General features: G+C 44.4%; 1 protein-coding gene across 4 annotated transcripts in view; it reads left to right on the top strand.

The window, feature by feature from the left end:
• Nucleotides 1–16,960, top strand: part of LOC120961564 (uncharacterized) — a 70,067-nt gene that overhangs the window by 31,551 nt on the left and 21,556 nt on the right. For all 4 annotated transcript variants that reach the window (XM_040385354.2, XM_049607977.1, XM_049607975.1 and 1 more), the window contains exons 3-4: nt 14,589–14,745; nt 15,910–16,208. In XM_040385354.2, the coding sequence (XP_040241288.2) occupies nt 14,675–14,745; nt 15,910–16,208 (370 nt within the window). In that variant the 5' untranslated portion in view covers nt 14,589–14,674. The remainder of the gene's footprint in view (nt 1–14,588; nt 14,746–15,909; nt 16,209–16,960) is intronic.

Raw genomic sequence — 16,960 nt, 5'->3', positions numbered from 1 at the left:
AAATCGACTGGCGCATCTTTTCCTTTGCTGCCATCAACAGCAGCATCAGCAAGGCACGGCACACAGTGTGTGGGAGCTGCTAACTGTGGAAAGTAAGATAGCGAGCAAGATGAAGCACACGGGCCCCAACAAGCAGTACCATAATTGATTATGCCGATGTAACGCTTGTTTTTCACCTGCATATATGCACCCACGTGAGCGACCCTGCCTGGATGGTACTCCCGGATGCGAATGCCGTTAGCGAGTACGTTTCCGTTTGACTGAATGCGCTCGATTGAGTTATGTGTGGGTTTGTGGGATTCACCTGACTACCATCACCATCACCGCTTGCGTCCCGTTTGGCTTGTTACAATGGGACTCCCGCGGGAAAGGGGAAGAGACGGAGATTCTAATAAATTATGATGATCCTTCTGAAAGGCAGTTCGACCCTTCCGGATCGTTACGGATGAGCATGGTTTTCCACCAGTGCACGCCGCACGAAACGAGGCCTCTTGAACACCTTCTATTTTCCATGCAGTTGATCGCGTTGATCCCCTGTCTTTTCCGCCACCGACTCGCTAACGGTAACGGAGCGAGTCCTCTGCTGAGATGCACGGATTAATCCTTTTCTTGCGTTAGAGAGCCCTATCGAAAGCAGGGCTGCGCCGTGCGAACCGACGAGCGGCGTGTGTTTTATATCACTTCTGAAATCTCATCTTCCCCCGTCCCCGTGGCCAGTGTGAAACCGCTTCCTCAGCCGGCGGACGCGGGCTGACAAATCGATTGTGTTAATTTATTTTATTTTACTTTATTACAGGTTTCGCACTTTGGTCACGGGTAATCCTCCCATAAAACGGTTATGCATACACGCACTGCTCCTCGCAAGCGAATGTGCGCATCTGCTCGCGTTGTGCATGTTTCGAGCGCGTTCATGTTCACGCCGAACTCAGACCGAAGGGCGCGTTATTGTGCGCATCCGATGCCTGCTTACGGACGATCGTGATTGCGATCGCGGGAAAGAAAAGCAGCAACGGGGACGTCCTTCGCGCGCTCGCGCCTTTCTCTTCTGCGCATTGGTAGGCGCGAGAGTGTGCGCGAGAGGATTTAGTGTAAACATCCCATAAACCTATTAGTTGCCGGCAACGCCTTCCGAAATCTGTACAAAAATGCAACAAACGTGAGTAGGGAAGGGCAACCCGGCAAACCGCGACCTTCGAGGGCCAGCGACTTCGGTATCGGTTTATCGCGATCTCCAAAGCCGGGTGTGCGGTGGAGTATCGAAGTGTTTGCGTGCGTTAAAAATGTGCCGTCCCGTTTTGGTTGGGTTGCGGCAGGGTGGGCACAATGGAAGAGCTGTGGATGTGTTGCTGCTTTCCTTCGGTCGTGGGAGCGGAGCGTTCCACAGGGAAGTCTAACAGACGCGTTCGTCTGCGTAGCGATATCTGCGCTGTGATTTTGCGTGCGGGAACGAGGGAACAATTTGCCCTCCTGCTTTGCGCCAAAGCTTGGCTTATTTTTAGTTGATAAATGTGGTCGATATTTCACAAAGGTTGTTAAAACTAGCTTGTAGGTTGCCGAAAACAAGGTTCGATAGAGAGAAGATTTGGCTGTTTCCGTGAATGATTTTGTCAATTATTAATTCGTATTGAATGGTTTTTGACAATACGCTTAAGTTTGAAACATTAATACACTTTTAAAAAAAAGTCCTTCATACTCACAACACAAATATCTCGTGCTGATGTTTATTTCTCAAAAAATGTAATAAAAAATTGTGTGCATGTCTTCCCTTTTTGCTTATGCTTTCACTTTGCCTTGAATACGAATCGCATGAATCCGGAGTTGCCCATGATGATCATTAACAGAACAATCCGATACAAAAACCAATACGGCCATTATATCAGAATGAACAGAGAGAAGAAAAAACCCAAAACGGAACAATTGTATGCAACCGAATAAAAAGCTTCAGCTCAACCAAAGTGAAAGAAAAGGCAGACCTCCAAAAAGTGCATGAAGTATCAGCGACTACATAAAATGTAAAGCAACCGGCGAATATGCCCCAAAAAACAAGAACATCGAGGGAGAAAACAGCGCCCATGTGCCATTGCCCGCCCGTACGTCTTCGAGGAAAAAAAAAGTGCAAAGTAAGACATTTTGGGGTGCGCGATAATTTATGTCCTTGCCCAAACCACCCGGTGGGGTAAGGAACACGGGGTGATATGTACAGAAAGCAAGGGCTGAAAATGGGCCTCCGTATCTGGTTGCTTGGTTTTGGTTGGGTTTGTTTTTGTTTCTGGCCGTGTGCCATCTTACCGCCCGCTTACCGTTCAACATACATCAACGGCACATTCAGCCGGCGGTTTGGTTCGTCGGTTAATGTAATCACGCTGTTGTTTGGCGGTAGAGCTATCTTTCTCTATGTTTCTGTTCTCACTCTCTTTCTTTCTTCTTCGGAGCGAGCAGCGAGCGACGTTTTCCTCCATTTTGGCACTGCTGGTTTTGGTGCAAGTTTGTGTGTCGGTGAAATATTGCGCCCAATTGCAGTGCTGCATTTGACACGGCATACAGTGCGGGCCAGATGCAAAGGGGTTCGCTCCAGTATTGATGATGTCGGTTGTTTGGATGCAATGTAGTGCGGTGTAATGAGAGGTACATCCCCGCCAGGCTGCCTTGTCGTACAATGGTGGTAAAAAGATGAAATTTACTCATTTTCTTGTTTGACCACGGACGCACCTCTCGCCACTGCTCTTGCCAGCCCAACGAATGCTCCAACGAAACGAACGCCTTTGAGAGGGCAGGGAGATGAATATGAATCTTAAACGAAATACATAATTTTGGCTATCCACGGGTGGTGCCTGTTTGCTCGGATCGTTCCCAACCAACGACTCGAGACTCGTAAAGTGTCCCCGTGTTGCAGAAATGCATACTGTCCTGTTCTCTGTCACCTCTGGTGGCGGACACCGATCGGAACGGTTCGGGGCGGGATGGCTGTGTGATTGCCTTGCGCAGCCAATACTGGCCACGGTGCGTATTAATTGTTATAAATGCATAAAGTATGTGCATCGTATCCTGTTCCTGTCCCGTACATGGCGATATTCCTTCCCGCTCATAATTTACCCCGGTACCGATCCGTTCCAAATCGAGTGCAGCTCGCGTAGAACCATCGGTTCGCTGCAGTTTCTTTTCTGCTTGGTTGTGGTCTTGCCATCTCGATTCACCCTTTTCCCCGGAATACCGGCCGCCCGTTAGCGCGATCTTTCGGACGCGGCAGATTGCCGGTGTCACAGCCGCTGACAGCAAAAATGCTATCGAAGTTTATGTTTATGTTTTATGCTTGTTTGATTACGGCTTGCAACGCTAAATGGGTACGCGCTACATATGCTAATTTAATAACAGTGTGCCCGGAATGGTACTGGCGATGGGCTCGGCGTGTGGCCACCGGATGTTGGGTTCCCGCAAATGAAGCAATGGAAATACGATGCGGTTCCTCGTGTTGGAAAGAGAGCATAATGTTGGGCGATATTTTTTTTACTGTGATTTTTGTGCTGTTGCAGGGGCAATGGTATGATTGCGCATTGATGCTATTTTACAGATAAAGAGAACTTGTTTGTTACATTTAAGATGAATCAAGGTGCCACTGAAGGTGGAACAGAACATACTTTTTGTAAAATATGTGAATCGTAAACATAAAAATGTTACTAAATTTCATTCAATAAGCAACATCTGCACTGATAAAAGCTCTCATTTATTCCCTAAAAAAGGCATATCATAATGTGCAAGAGATGAAGTAAACCTATTAAGAGCTCAGTGAAACTCAAAACGCATCGACACTCAATGGCAGCGATTGTGGTCCAAATTACGCCTCTGATGTCTTTTGCGACCCTTCAAACCCCAGTTATCGGCGTCTGCTGTACCTGGGAGAGCTTTATTTTTTTTTTTTTTTGCTTTAATCGCACACTGGGAGGTATGAAAATAATGCGCCAAGGGAAATTGGTCTAGTTCGATGCCACAGTAGCACAGATGAATTGGCAAAATGAGCCGCATTGAAGGGGCATCGTGTCGAGTGATGATAATTCAGTCCACCGCATGTACTTGGCCGCCGCAGCCGCCGCCGGTACGGGTAGCGCGAGTCGCTGGGTGGCATTTTTCAAGCATTTATTTGCTCGCTTTTTTATCTCTCTCTTCCACATTGTGCGATTTTGGTGCGCCCGCCAGATTGGTCGTAAAGTCGGGCACCGAATTCATTGGAAGCCGACCCTTTTTCCACCGGCAGCTTTACAGATACAGAAGCAAGCACAACGGCAACAAAAAAAAAGTGGCTGAGCCATACGATCGTGGAGTGGAGACCTGAATCTGATCATTTAACGGCTTCTGGCTTCTGGCCTTTTGCACGCATTCTGTCTGCGCGCGAATCGAGAGGCGTTTGCGCGAATGAAACGCATTGTTAGCCAAATTTGTGGCCCAACATACACGGTTCCGGGGTGAGGCTGAGGTAGGCGCGAATCCAGGCGATCGCCACTTCCTAAGATACTGCCAACCGCGTACAGGGAGGAAGTTGAGGGCTTTTGGCGGGCTGCTTGCCTACCGTTGAATTGACTTCACTTTTGTCGTAAATATGCTAGTATGCTACCGGGGGGCAGGCGAGCAGGAATCAAGGGTACGATTCATTTTTCGGTTTTATTTATGTACCATGTTTTTCGATTTTTATCGGTGTTAAGGCAATGTTGGCGGGTAAATGGAATGATTTATTATTTCCTTATGTGTTTGTGTGTATGTGTGTGTGTGTGTCTCTTGGCCTGTGGCGCGGTAGAAGCTTTTCAAAACGGGGCCAGCTTCGTGAATCAATCCGAGTGCTGGGGGAGAGTTTTGTAATGTTGTGCGACCGTTTTGTGTTGGAAGCTGTTGCTCACAATCGTTCCAGTAGTTCGCCGATAGTGGCTGCCATGGGGAGCAGAAAGCACGAATGAGATTAAGTGATCAGTTTCCGATGCCGTTGAAAGGTTGAGCTATATTTTAAGCGTCACCTTTGAGTGCAAAGCATTGTGTCGGAGATTCGAAAAGACAAGAACGAGAAATTATAGTTCTTAATGGCGAGGCCAATAGCTATGTGTTTGTTTTTATCAGCAAGTTTGAAAGAAATTTTTTTTCCATAAATGTGTTCCTCGAGTCTCAAATAACGGTTAGAAACATTTAAGCCGCCATTTGGACATATTTTTTACCATTTCTCGATGACTTATTTCTCGGTCGCACGCTTCAAGTCCCCGTATAGTTTCGGTGGCACAAAAAAGGAACCCTAATAGATCGTTACGAATAAAAAGCTGCAATAAAACTAGCTATCTGTTTCACAAAGCGTTTACCTGCGCGCATCGCTTCAAACATTTTCGCCTTTGAAGTTTTTATTCATCAGCCGTGCAAAGATAGTTGTTCGTCGATCGGCAAATCTAACCAATATATGATGGCGAACCTTTTTCATCCTGCTGCTGCTGCTGCTGCTGCTGTTGATCTTCACTCAAGGCGATTCTGCTTCGTTTGATCAGGCACCGACGTTTATGACTTTTGATCGAATCCATCACCCGGTTCGGTTTAATAGCTCAATATGATGCTCATTGAAGGCGATCAATCATGATTCCGATGCCTCTAAAGCGTAGGCGTAGGCGAGCGCAAAACAAAATAAAAGTAAAAATTAAACCATTTTAACCGGATCCCTATCGGTTGACCCATTTCGTTGGTGGTCGGGAATGTTCGCTTCTTTGAGCTTTGACTACGATGAACTCCTAAAACTGACCGCGAATGGGGGGATTGGCAACGTATCTGAAAGAACGAACAACAGCATCTACAGGATGTTGTTTGAACTAGTGTTGGTGCGGGTAGGGGATGTCATTAAATCATTTGTGTGATAGGTGTGGTATGATTTGATACAATTTTACGAGCATTTTCCTGTTCTAGACGATCCTTCAGGGAAGTAAGCAAAGTGCATTGAACCTTGCCTCTTTCTGTATAGATTCTTTGTTTCTCTTTCTTACTCTTTTCTAAATCCACCAATGCTGGGATAAGACGAACAGCTACTTGGCTGTTGGCTTGTTAGCTACGAACAGTCCAGAGCTCTTTGTTTGCAGCCAAGGCTTGATTTGAACACAGGAACGCTGTGTTGTCATCGTGTCCGTGCGTTTAACCATTCTGCGATGGAACCGGTACAACCCTGGTCCCCTCTTTTTAACCGGGCATAAATAACTCTTTTTGACCCCGGTGATCCACCCCACCCACCGGTCAAGGGCAAATGAAAAGGGCACCTACTGGAGCAAAAACATCTTTATTACGGTTGTTCCGAGGCGAAATAGATGTTTTCGACGTGGCCAGTCCCGTTTGTTGCGGACCGGGCTCGGATTTTTAACTTCATTACTCGCCAGCGGAAAACCAATCAAACGCACGGAGGCGATATCAGGTGGTAGATAAGGTGGAAGTGGAAAGTGGAAGCAATGGGGGAAAATTTGCGCTGAATTTTGTGAATCAGCCGGAAGAGGTCAGTTATGTTAAATAAAAATCAACAAACACACCTAACCGCGGCTAATCAAAATAGTGACGGGACCGATGGACATGCTGATCATGTGGCTGTGAGTAGTGAAATCGTAAGCACAATTTATTTGTGCGCGTAAGTGGCCGTAAGTGAAGCTTCACGCAAAGCGCCTAGCGTGGTGGTATGTACCACACGAACCGCGAACGAGCATAGGTGATGAGCGAGGGTGATTTTAATACACATGCTTGTAAAGCCATGCCGCCCATGGTCATTCAGCAAAATAGAGAGCTTTTTTTTGCTGCTCGTGTGCAAAAACAGTCAACGGATCGCGCAGGTGAAAAGAAACAGTTCAAAAATTAATATCCCTCCATATAGATGTTCGACATAACTCATTTGGAAAAATTTTAACGACTTCACCGGCTTCGGGTCGGCCGGATCGGTTATTACTTTGTTACCGCCCCTCCCTAATCTGCCCGCTTTCCTGCTGCTGAGGAGCCCTGCGTTTCCTTCGCGGGTTGCTTCTTTTTATTGCTGCTAAACGGACTAGACAAACTGGTTGAGGATGAATGGGGTGTCTCCCCCCGGTTCCTTCCACCGGGGGCACAAACGGCGCAATGTTTAGAGAGGAAAGAGAAGAGAAATAGCAAGCAGATGACGAGCGTGTGAACAAGACACGACGCGAACGATAAAGCTGTTGCTAAAAGACAGCCAGAGCCTGTTAGACGATCGAACGAAAATATGGGATGTGAAAAAAAAAAAACAGTCGAACGCGCCAAAGCTCGGTAAAAAGCTTTTCCGGTTTAGCGAATCACGCTCTTGACGGATCGGCTTCGACCGTGATTTGGTTCGAAAGGTTTTGCACGCCTGGGCTAGTTTTAGTAATTTATTGGTGCATAACAGAGGGCAGCAACGATGGCAGCAACGATGGCAGCAAAAAAAAAATCGACTGTTTATGTTGTGCTGGAGTGTTCGTTTGCGGGCATGGATGCTTCGCGGCGCAAAACATCCCGAGAGTTAAGTTTAAAAGCCCAGCTCGCCCCTGAAGGCTCGTGCCCGGTGAAATGATGGTTCGAATTGATTTTATATCGATTTCGTGTGTGCCATTTTTTGTTTTGTGGGGTGAGTTTTTCTTTTCCTTTGGGTGTGGACCTATGCAAAACAAAGCGGTGCTGCATCACACTGTTGAATCGTATGATTGATGTGTACGACTTATTACTCAATACTTCGTCACAATGATGCATGTAATACAGTTTTTATGTAATAAAACTGGTCTAGTTATAGATAAAATTGAGAAACATATAGATAGAGGAAGAAGAAACTAAGCATATTATTTTGTATTGTGTCAAAGATATTTCATTTAGTCTATTGTATAACATTATGAGAGCTGATGCATTATGAAAATGCAGAAATGTTTTTGATATGTTTCAAATTTGTGGTGAATACTGCTTGTGAATATTAAAGAATTTAAATGCCATGTAGCATATTCGATGAACAAATAATTAATTCTCTTTTTTTCTTCTTCTACTTGTTCATCCATTGGAGAACAATCAGATCTCCTGTTTAGGAGGGATCAATCTTTTCGTAATTTGTGTTCATTGCGAACATTGGCATATTGTGCATATGGTAAAACGGAAATCTTTTGCCATGGTTTGATCGATCTTCTGTTTTGGCACAGCAACCATTGTCGGTAAAGGCCTGTCTGTACCACTAGTGGGCTTGGCTTTCAGTGACTTATTTATTATCATAGTAGGATAGTCAGTCCTACATATGGGGGCACGGACCATTCGGGTCTTGAACTCATGACGTTTGATCGATGTTTGGGCCTTATTTCGGGTGAGAATGAATGAGTTTTATGAATCATTTCTCATTACTCATCAATTTCCTGACCACCATGATCGAAAGAAGGTAAAATGGTCTTCGTTATGGTCTGATCAAAGAACAGAACGCTTGTATATTGGTTTGAGACATATTTACTCAATCGATATTTACTTAAGCAATAATTATCACAATACTTGACGTGCTTCCTACCTAGGCGCCACTTGACATTTTAAGAGTTGAATAGAAGTGGTTGTTTGGTATTGGCATCACCCTTAAAAACATTATTTGCTTGCAGTGAAGTAGTTCCGTGCATTGTACGTGATAGTTCTTCTTCGTCGTTTGGCTCAACAACCGTTGTCGGTCAAGGCCTGCCTGTACCACTTGTCGTGTTGGCTTTCAGTGACTTATGGATAACCTCCCATAGCAGGATAGTCAGTCCTACGTATGGCGGCACGGTCTATTTGGGGCTTGAACCCATGACGGGCATGCTGTTAAGTTGTTCGAATTGTAATGTAATGTCTGTACGTGATAGTAATTGATTAAAAAATAGATGTGATACTTAAACAAGAAATGAATGGGTAATAGCTAACTCAAAACCAAAGTTATTGTATAATTGCAAATTGGGGCGTTTAATTCATCCCATCTATCTAGTGCGCTCGGTTACTGCCGAGCTTAATAGCCTCATTTTTCCACACCAGCTCATTAATGCTCATTAGAGCTTTTCTCACGTCGACATGAGCAATTTCTTCTAAATCGTGACCAACCCGTCCCTTTCCGACCGGCTCGAGAAGACCAGCGTTTTGTTCTGTTAATGAACAGCCAAAGAATCGCATAGTTGGTAGCGTATTCTTATCACCCAGGTCCTATCGAACGCCCTCACAGCACGAGTGAACGCCGTTTAAAGGTACCATTTGCTTCGGAAGGAAATAAAGCACGAAACCTATCCGTCAGCAACCATTGCAGGCTCGAAAGGGCGAAGCATTGTACCCACCGTCGTAGGCAGAAAAATCCCGTTTAAAGCAGTTGACATACGAGCCCTTCGAAGTACATCCGTCACCGCCGTACCAGTGCACGAAATGGAAATGGAAATGCTCTCCAAATGCCATTTACCTTGCCAAGCGCGCGTGTGTAACCCGATCTGCCATGACGTTCCGTACCACTGCGTCGGATCTTGATTTTCCTCCCGTCCGCGGCTGTAAGAATGTTTACCTTCAGGGTGAGATAGTTTGTGGTGTAATTGTCAAAATTCCTATGCGTTGTTGGGGATCGGTAACACAACACACACACACATTCATCCGGAGAGACAAAACATTGAACAAGCGCAGCTGTCGTGGTCTTGTCGTTAGGAAGGATACATTTTGTAACAGCGGGCGGCAATGTGTAATGCCGTGGAGAATATGTTATATTGGGTGGAATCTTGTCAGCTATATGAGGATGTGGAGGGAAGAAGTAATTTTTATAACTGTGAAGAAATCGCACGAACCTACTAAGGTGGATGCGTTTACTGCGAGCTCATAAACAAAGTTGCATCGTCGGTACGGAATTTTGATGTGGTGACTCGAGTTGATGCCGGGGTTGTTAGGGAAAGGGGCGTTGGGATTTGAGGCAGAAGCAGTCGTTTGTACGAACAGTGACCGCCCCGGGTTAGGATTACAATGATGAGTGCCGGTGAATGGTGGGTGTGCACCGGAGTAAACTAATTGAAGTGCAACGATTGCGCTGACAGATTCGTGTCAGATGTTCGGTCCGAGCGTTGGTCCGTGCTGGGAGGGTTGTATGGGTCTGCCTGGGCAAACAAAGTGCGCCAGTTTACACGCATGTGCCATTCTGTTTTTTTTTTGTATTATTGTGCACGTTGCCATCATTTTGTGGAATAAGTAAATCAATTGGGGTTTTGAATTTTGCATTTTGTAATTTAATCTTATTTTGAAATTACATTTCGATCATTGGTTGATGAAAAATTGGGTGATTTTAAAGACGTTTCTAAGTCTAAATAATGGCTAAATAATGCATGCATATATTGTGTAATTATTGTAATAAATTCTTTAAAAAACGATAAGAGAATTCTAATAAGTGAATTTTAGCGCTTTATCAATAACTATTACACTGAATAACTATCCAAAGATCATTGTAAACTCCACGGGCAATATAAAATTTCGCTTTTATCATAACCATTTTGAACATACATCTACTCTTTATTGATTAACTCGATTTACAAATTATAAGACTTAAACATTCTTAAAAAAAAATCCTTATCGGCTACTTTACGTATATGATTCTAAGGAAGGTGTTTTAAGGATTTACTAAACTAAGACTTATATCAAATGTTAGTTCCTAAATAAAATACCAAAACCGTTGTATCATCATGAGTAGTTTTATTGACTATCATTTTAATGTGCTCGTTGAACATTAACGTGTTCATTGCCCAAAATTTCACTATCCCACACATACACACAACAAATAAACTCAATCTCTCCAAACTGTGCACCCGGTCAGGTTTATTTTTTCTTCGTGAGATGCATTTTTTTGCCAACTTTTATAACCCATTCGTCTCGTTCCTCCGCGTGGTTACGTGGGAAGTACCAGCGACCGGAGTGAAGGAAACAAACAAAACAGGGAGAAAAAAAAATCGCAATAACAAAAGGTTCGTGCCAGCATAAAACAACTTACGAACAACTTGTAAACGCTCGGTTCGAACAAATCCGTTCCTTTTGCGCTCGCGCCCCTCGTACGCAGCGGTGCGGGTCCCGCGGCGTACGGGAGGAGTAAAAGATGAAGGTACAATAACAACAACACCAAACAACCACAACAACGGCGACTACCACCTCACAACGGCAACGGTAAACAAAAAGGCAGCCTGCCTGCCTGACGACTCGTTGGCGGCGACCACGGTGTGTGGTGGCAGCTCTAGTGACGGTTCAACATGAAAGCTTAGAGGTGGTCAAACCTATGCTCCGCCGATCCGTTGCATTGATGCACAGCCAAACATTGGGCAGCCGGCGGCGAGGTTTCGCAAGCGGATGGCAACCGCCCGCAGCCCGCGCAAGTTTCCCATTATTTATGTGCGCGAAAGTGGCGTCTAGGGCACGCTAAGGTGATTTATAGTTTATGGGCAAGAGATTGATTAATTTTATCGGCGATTTAGTGCCAAATGTTCACTACATTGTTACTTAAGCGTTACGCAACAGGCGTCCCGTATTGCATGAGCTCATACGATCGGATGGGTGGAATCGAAGCATTCGAACCTGCCAGCCGAAAAAGTTTTGCGATGAGATCGCAGCCATCACGATACTCCGGTTGCTGGTCGGCTGTTTTGGTGTGTGAGGTGACGATCGGATCTTACCAGGCCAACGCCTGGAGGCGGTGGTCATAACACTGTTACTGTAAAAAAAAGAGCGTATATAAATGTCTCAATCATCGGAAGCATTGTTGAGAGTAATGAGAATGCTTTCTGTGAGTAGTTTCAATTAGTTTTGCGTTTTAAGCTGTTTGATGAAGATGGAGACTAACATTGCGCCTGGTAGAAGGTACAGAGTTCCTAACTTGATATTCAGCTGACACATTTTCATGATGCTTTCAGGCATGAGGTTGTAGTGTGCGATGAAGATGATCGCACTAAGCTGCTCTACATGTATCTGATGGATATGAGTAAACGATCGAAAAAGTATACTCACAATCGTAGTGATGTACATGTGTGTTCGTTAAACGTATCATGCAGTCATATGAAGAAAAGAGTTGATCTCTTGAGAATATTATTTTAAAAGAGCGTCATTCGAAAACTGATTGTTTGACCACAACATACAAAAATCTGTCACATTACTGGAAAATGTCAACACATGACCCTTTGTTCAATCTTGTTATCTTATACTGCTTTCCGGCTCAGTTTTCAATGTAAACAGCATTATTAAAAACTTGCAAACTTGAATAATGGCGTTCACATTAGAAACTGACCTGGAAAACTGTGTAATATGTTTTTCGCATGCCTTGGTTTGTTATGATATTTTATTACATTATGTGGCTCATTAAGTTCATTCCACTTTTTTTTAGTTTAGGTGGCATAATGAGTTGACTGTGCGGAAACAAAGAAATTTCAGAGCTATATTTAATTATCAAGAAATATCTCAACCTTTCGGATGTTAAACTTCGATAACTGTGCTAACATCATTCAACATTCCATGAAGCCTGCAACTGTGGTTTCATGAAATAACTCATCTGTACCTCCTGTACCAAACGATTACCAACGACCAATGGTAAACACACGTTCCACCTCGTCACAGCAAAAGCAGAATAAAATATGATTGAAACCGCAACCAGAATGGGACATTAAGCAGTGTACTTCATTTGAGAAGAAAGCGCAACTGATTGGAAATGGTGGCCGTTAATGGTTCATTTGATCGCTCGCGTCCGTGCAGTCTGGGATCCGGTAAAAATACGATCAAGTGGTATCGCGAAAGAAGGCTTTAAACAGTCCAAAAGCGAAACAGAAAAAAAATTGCATACCTAACCGAGTCCGTGATTCACCTGGCAAATGATGGCTAGATCAGCTCGGGCGCATTTTCCATTTGCCCCCGATCCACCACTATTGAAATGGAAGGGTTGTTGTGGATGGGGGGGGGGGGAGGCATGGGCAGTACTCGGCATCCCGGAGGGGATTGTGGATGAAGGTGCGCAAGCAATGCCTCCACCATAATGAACCGATTATTTCCGACAACATCGCCGTGGTCGCGTCGTTACTCTCGGCAGGTCATTTTTATTGAGCAGTCAACACCATTCCATCATCGTAGCAGGGGCGCTTAGTGGGGCCATTAATTTCAATTAAATCAAACATTCAATATTTGTCGAATGCCGATGGTGAGAGGAGAAGTGTGTAGGTAGTGCAGGAGGTGGAGGGGTAATTTTTTGTGCGATCTTTTCAGTGAGCGAGCGATCGAGCCTCGGTCCTTTCCGCTACTCGTTCGCCGGAAAGTATTTCTTTCTGCGCATGGTGAACACACAGCGCAGCACGTGGAGTGCGGGTGTGTACACGCACAGCACACACACACACACACACACACACCCAGAGAGGTACATGCGCACCCGCAACCGATGATCTGTTGATGACGGGGTGCGCAATAGGAAGGAGGCAATAATTCATAAAATTTGCATCTCATATTATGCATGTGCGCACCGTGTGATTATCAACATGACAGGCGGACATCTTTTTACCACCGGCCGGAATAGTGAGTGAAGCCGGTAACGCAAGGCACGATCGACGTATGGAAATATGGACAAGGTGCTGCAGTAAGTGGAGCATTTCTTTCACTTACGGGCGGGCGAAATGTGCACAGCTTTGCCGACACACCCAGTGCGCGCCGGTGGAGAAAGGGAGCGCTGGGGCTGAGTGGCTGAGATGAAATTAATAATTGTAGTGAGTGCTTCTGAACCTGTAGGACCAACCGGCAAACGCTGTGGCTGGGTCAGATGGCGTAAATCCGAATCCGGGGCCGGTTTGCAGCGTGTGTTAGCGTACAGCCCGGGTGGAGGATATTGACCAGCGTTCGGTCATCGTTTGGATGCGGTTCGGTGGCTGCTGACGGATTCAGGTTTCTCGCCCGTAGGAGTCGTTTCCACTGCCGCCACGAGAAACAGTCAGTGTTGGTGACGCAGTTTCGTGGCACGATCGGGGAAAGGGGGCTCACGTGGTGTTAAATTTCTGCCAGAAGGGTTTGAAATTTGATGAAGAATTGTGATGATCCGTCGGATTTTGTTTGTTGCCGTTGTTTCATTTGTCTAGTCCAATGTTAGGACTTATTTAATGGGCGTAAATAATGTTAGCCGCGTCGTTTGGCGATCGGTTTTTGGTTCGTTTGTTAAAATGAAAACAACACGAATGACAATTGTTGAAAGCTTTGTTAGAGGTTCACTCGGTATGGAGCTTTGTGCTGATTGTGCAAGAGCTTCATTAATTAAAAATGCTTTGACTGTAAGATACAACACACTTACTGGTTTTACTGATATTTAGTGAATATTGAAAGCTTTTATTAGGTGTAAATAAATTCGAATGATGGCATAAAAAATTAAACTACACCGACTGTTTTTTAATTGAAAATAAAGTTTATATATTCTATAGAACCACAAATAACTCATTTCTTCTGCATTACATTTCCATGACTTCTGCAAAAGTAATTAACATATTTTATAACCATCTGACACAATAATTGCACTCAACCTACGGAAATGCAATAAATTCAACAATCCCGCTAACCGCTGCTTTTGTTCTGTTCTTTTATTCCATCTCCAGACTGAAGAACTGAAGAAGCATTCAGAATTTGAAACCGCCCCGCAGCTCCAGACCGTAATGACACAAAATGCAAAATCGCCTAAAATATGACCAGCCAACCGCAACCAGACAAATTGGGAAGGAACATGAAAGCGCTTCCATCGACTATGTGGAACAGGTGAGTGTGCTGTTGATCGATAGGAGCGTCGTTGGCGTTTTCTTTCAAGTGTTCATGGCTATCGAATGGCAAAGAAACTTTTTCAGTCGTATAGTTAGTAGAATGGGAAAGGTTTACGATTTAATTATCATGATTAAATAGAGTTTTTCTTTTCAAGATGTTGATGGTTAATCCATAACTAACGAAATTGTTGTGGGAAGTGACACCATGGTTTAATAGTAGATGTGGCGCTTTCTCTCTTTAAAAAACTCTTTATTTTCCCTATACTAAGCAATGTAAGCCTTATATAAGCAATTACTACATTATCTACATGTTGTGTTTCAATAGAAAATATTAAAGTGTAGATAATGTAAAATAATCACAATACTAAGGGGTTTCAAGTGATTTTGCAATGTGGGCTGCATATTTTGTCCCTCACGAAACTTTAGACACCTAGTAGGTATTTGGACTGGTTTAATGTAAATTTTTACCCGTCCAAGTTTGCTACATTATTGTACTCATTTTTTCACATTTCATGCACAAAAATGGTAAAGGTCGCATTAGACCTTGCGTGAAAGTGAACGTGAAATTTTGATTTTTGTTATATTTCATTGAATATTTATCAGAATATGGCTTATCGTACACCAAAAAACCTGTTTTGTTCACGGTGAAAAAATAATGGTCAGTGGGGAATCACAAGGAAATGTATTTATTCAAGTATTTTAATATGTTTTACAGACTAAATAGTTGGGAAATTGAATATTCTTTCCTTTCTGTTTCCTTTGTGATAAGCAATATTCTGGTAAAAAATAATTAAATATAGCAGAAAAAACTCAAAATTTCATGTTCAATAATACTGGAGCTCTAACGCAGCCTTAAAGGGAGAATTTTAAACTAAACAATAATGTGTTTTTTGACACACGACTCGTTTTATGCACTAAATAATTAGTTTTTGAAAATTCACATTAGCTTCACAAGTAAGTTTCATGAACGACAAAATACGCAGCATACATTGCGAAATGTCTTGAAAAACTCCGCATAATGCCAACATGCGGTGCAAAGTGTACTCGAATAGACGAACAGCTCGAATACTGATCAAGCTGCAATGCGTATTGCATACTTTGCGGGGTAATTACATGCATTAGGCTGCGTACTTTCATGCTTCCCATTCTCTCTCCCAAACAGAGCGATACCGGAAAATGACTACATCCAGCTCGGCACGCTACGCTATGGTGTTCGCCTATCCAATGCCGGACTGCTGGACGGTGGAAAGCCGAGCCCGATGGCCGAGTTTCCCGACGCGAACCCCCGCACGTCCGTCACCTCGTACGAGAACACGAACGGTGACAACAGCGTAGCGGGAACGAGCAGCATCAGCAGCAATGGAGACAAACCGAACTGCTGCTGCATCGGTTCGGGCGGCGTGGAAATGCCTTGGACTACTAGCTACACCCGTACCAAACTGCCAGTTCCTAGTAGCATAGGTGAGTAAGATTGGCTTCCCAGATTGCATGCGAGGGTGCGTTTGGGATTTTTGGCGGGATCGTATCGCGGTCAAACGATTTAAAGGGGATGCTTTTATGCCGCCAACGCCATCGGGGACGACGCCAATCATCAACGATGCGCCCGTTAACGGTGCGAACCGTTTGGCTTCCATTTGCCGGTCTACACATGGAAAATCCGTATCACAGTGGATGGAAGAAAAACTAAAATTAAATTTTACGATCTAAACGTCGACCCTACCCCACTGACCGCGCGTCGAAACGATGCCGCTCCGCCCATCGCTCCGATTCGGTATTCTATTTATTTTTTTCCGTTCGCTTTCCATCGTTGGCATGTTTATCTTCTTCGATCACGGGCGGAAAGCGAGCTGGCAAAAGTAATGATTGTCTTGGTGAGTAAGAACGGCAGCACGGGAAATACTATACCACCACTTCCAATCGCTGGATCGTTGCTGTGTCTACTAGCCTGGCTTGCACGGTGAATGTGTGTAGAAACGTGCGTGTGGCGAACCATTGATGTAGGTGTACGCTCGGGCGTATGCTGATGATTCCAGTGGGTGAATTTACTTTATTTTTAATTTGAAGAGTGCGCAGCGCGTTCGAGATGCGCTCCCGGTGGTATGTTTTTTTTTCTTCTCTTATTTATACACACAACTTCAAACACGAAACCAGACAAAGATTACAAATAGACGCCATCGGGTGGTGAGTTGTTGGTAGGGTAAATTAGTAGGGTG

Source organism: Anopheles coluzzii, chromosome 2 (assembly GCF_943734685.1).
Source record: "Anopheles coluzzii chromosome 2, AcolN3, whole genome shotgun sequence".
NCBI lineage: Eukaryota > Metazoa > Arthropoda > Insecta > Diptera > Culicidae > Anopheles > Anopheles coluzzii.
This window is presented reverse-complemented; position numbering and strand designations above follow the sequence as displayed.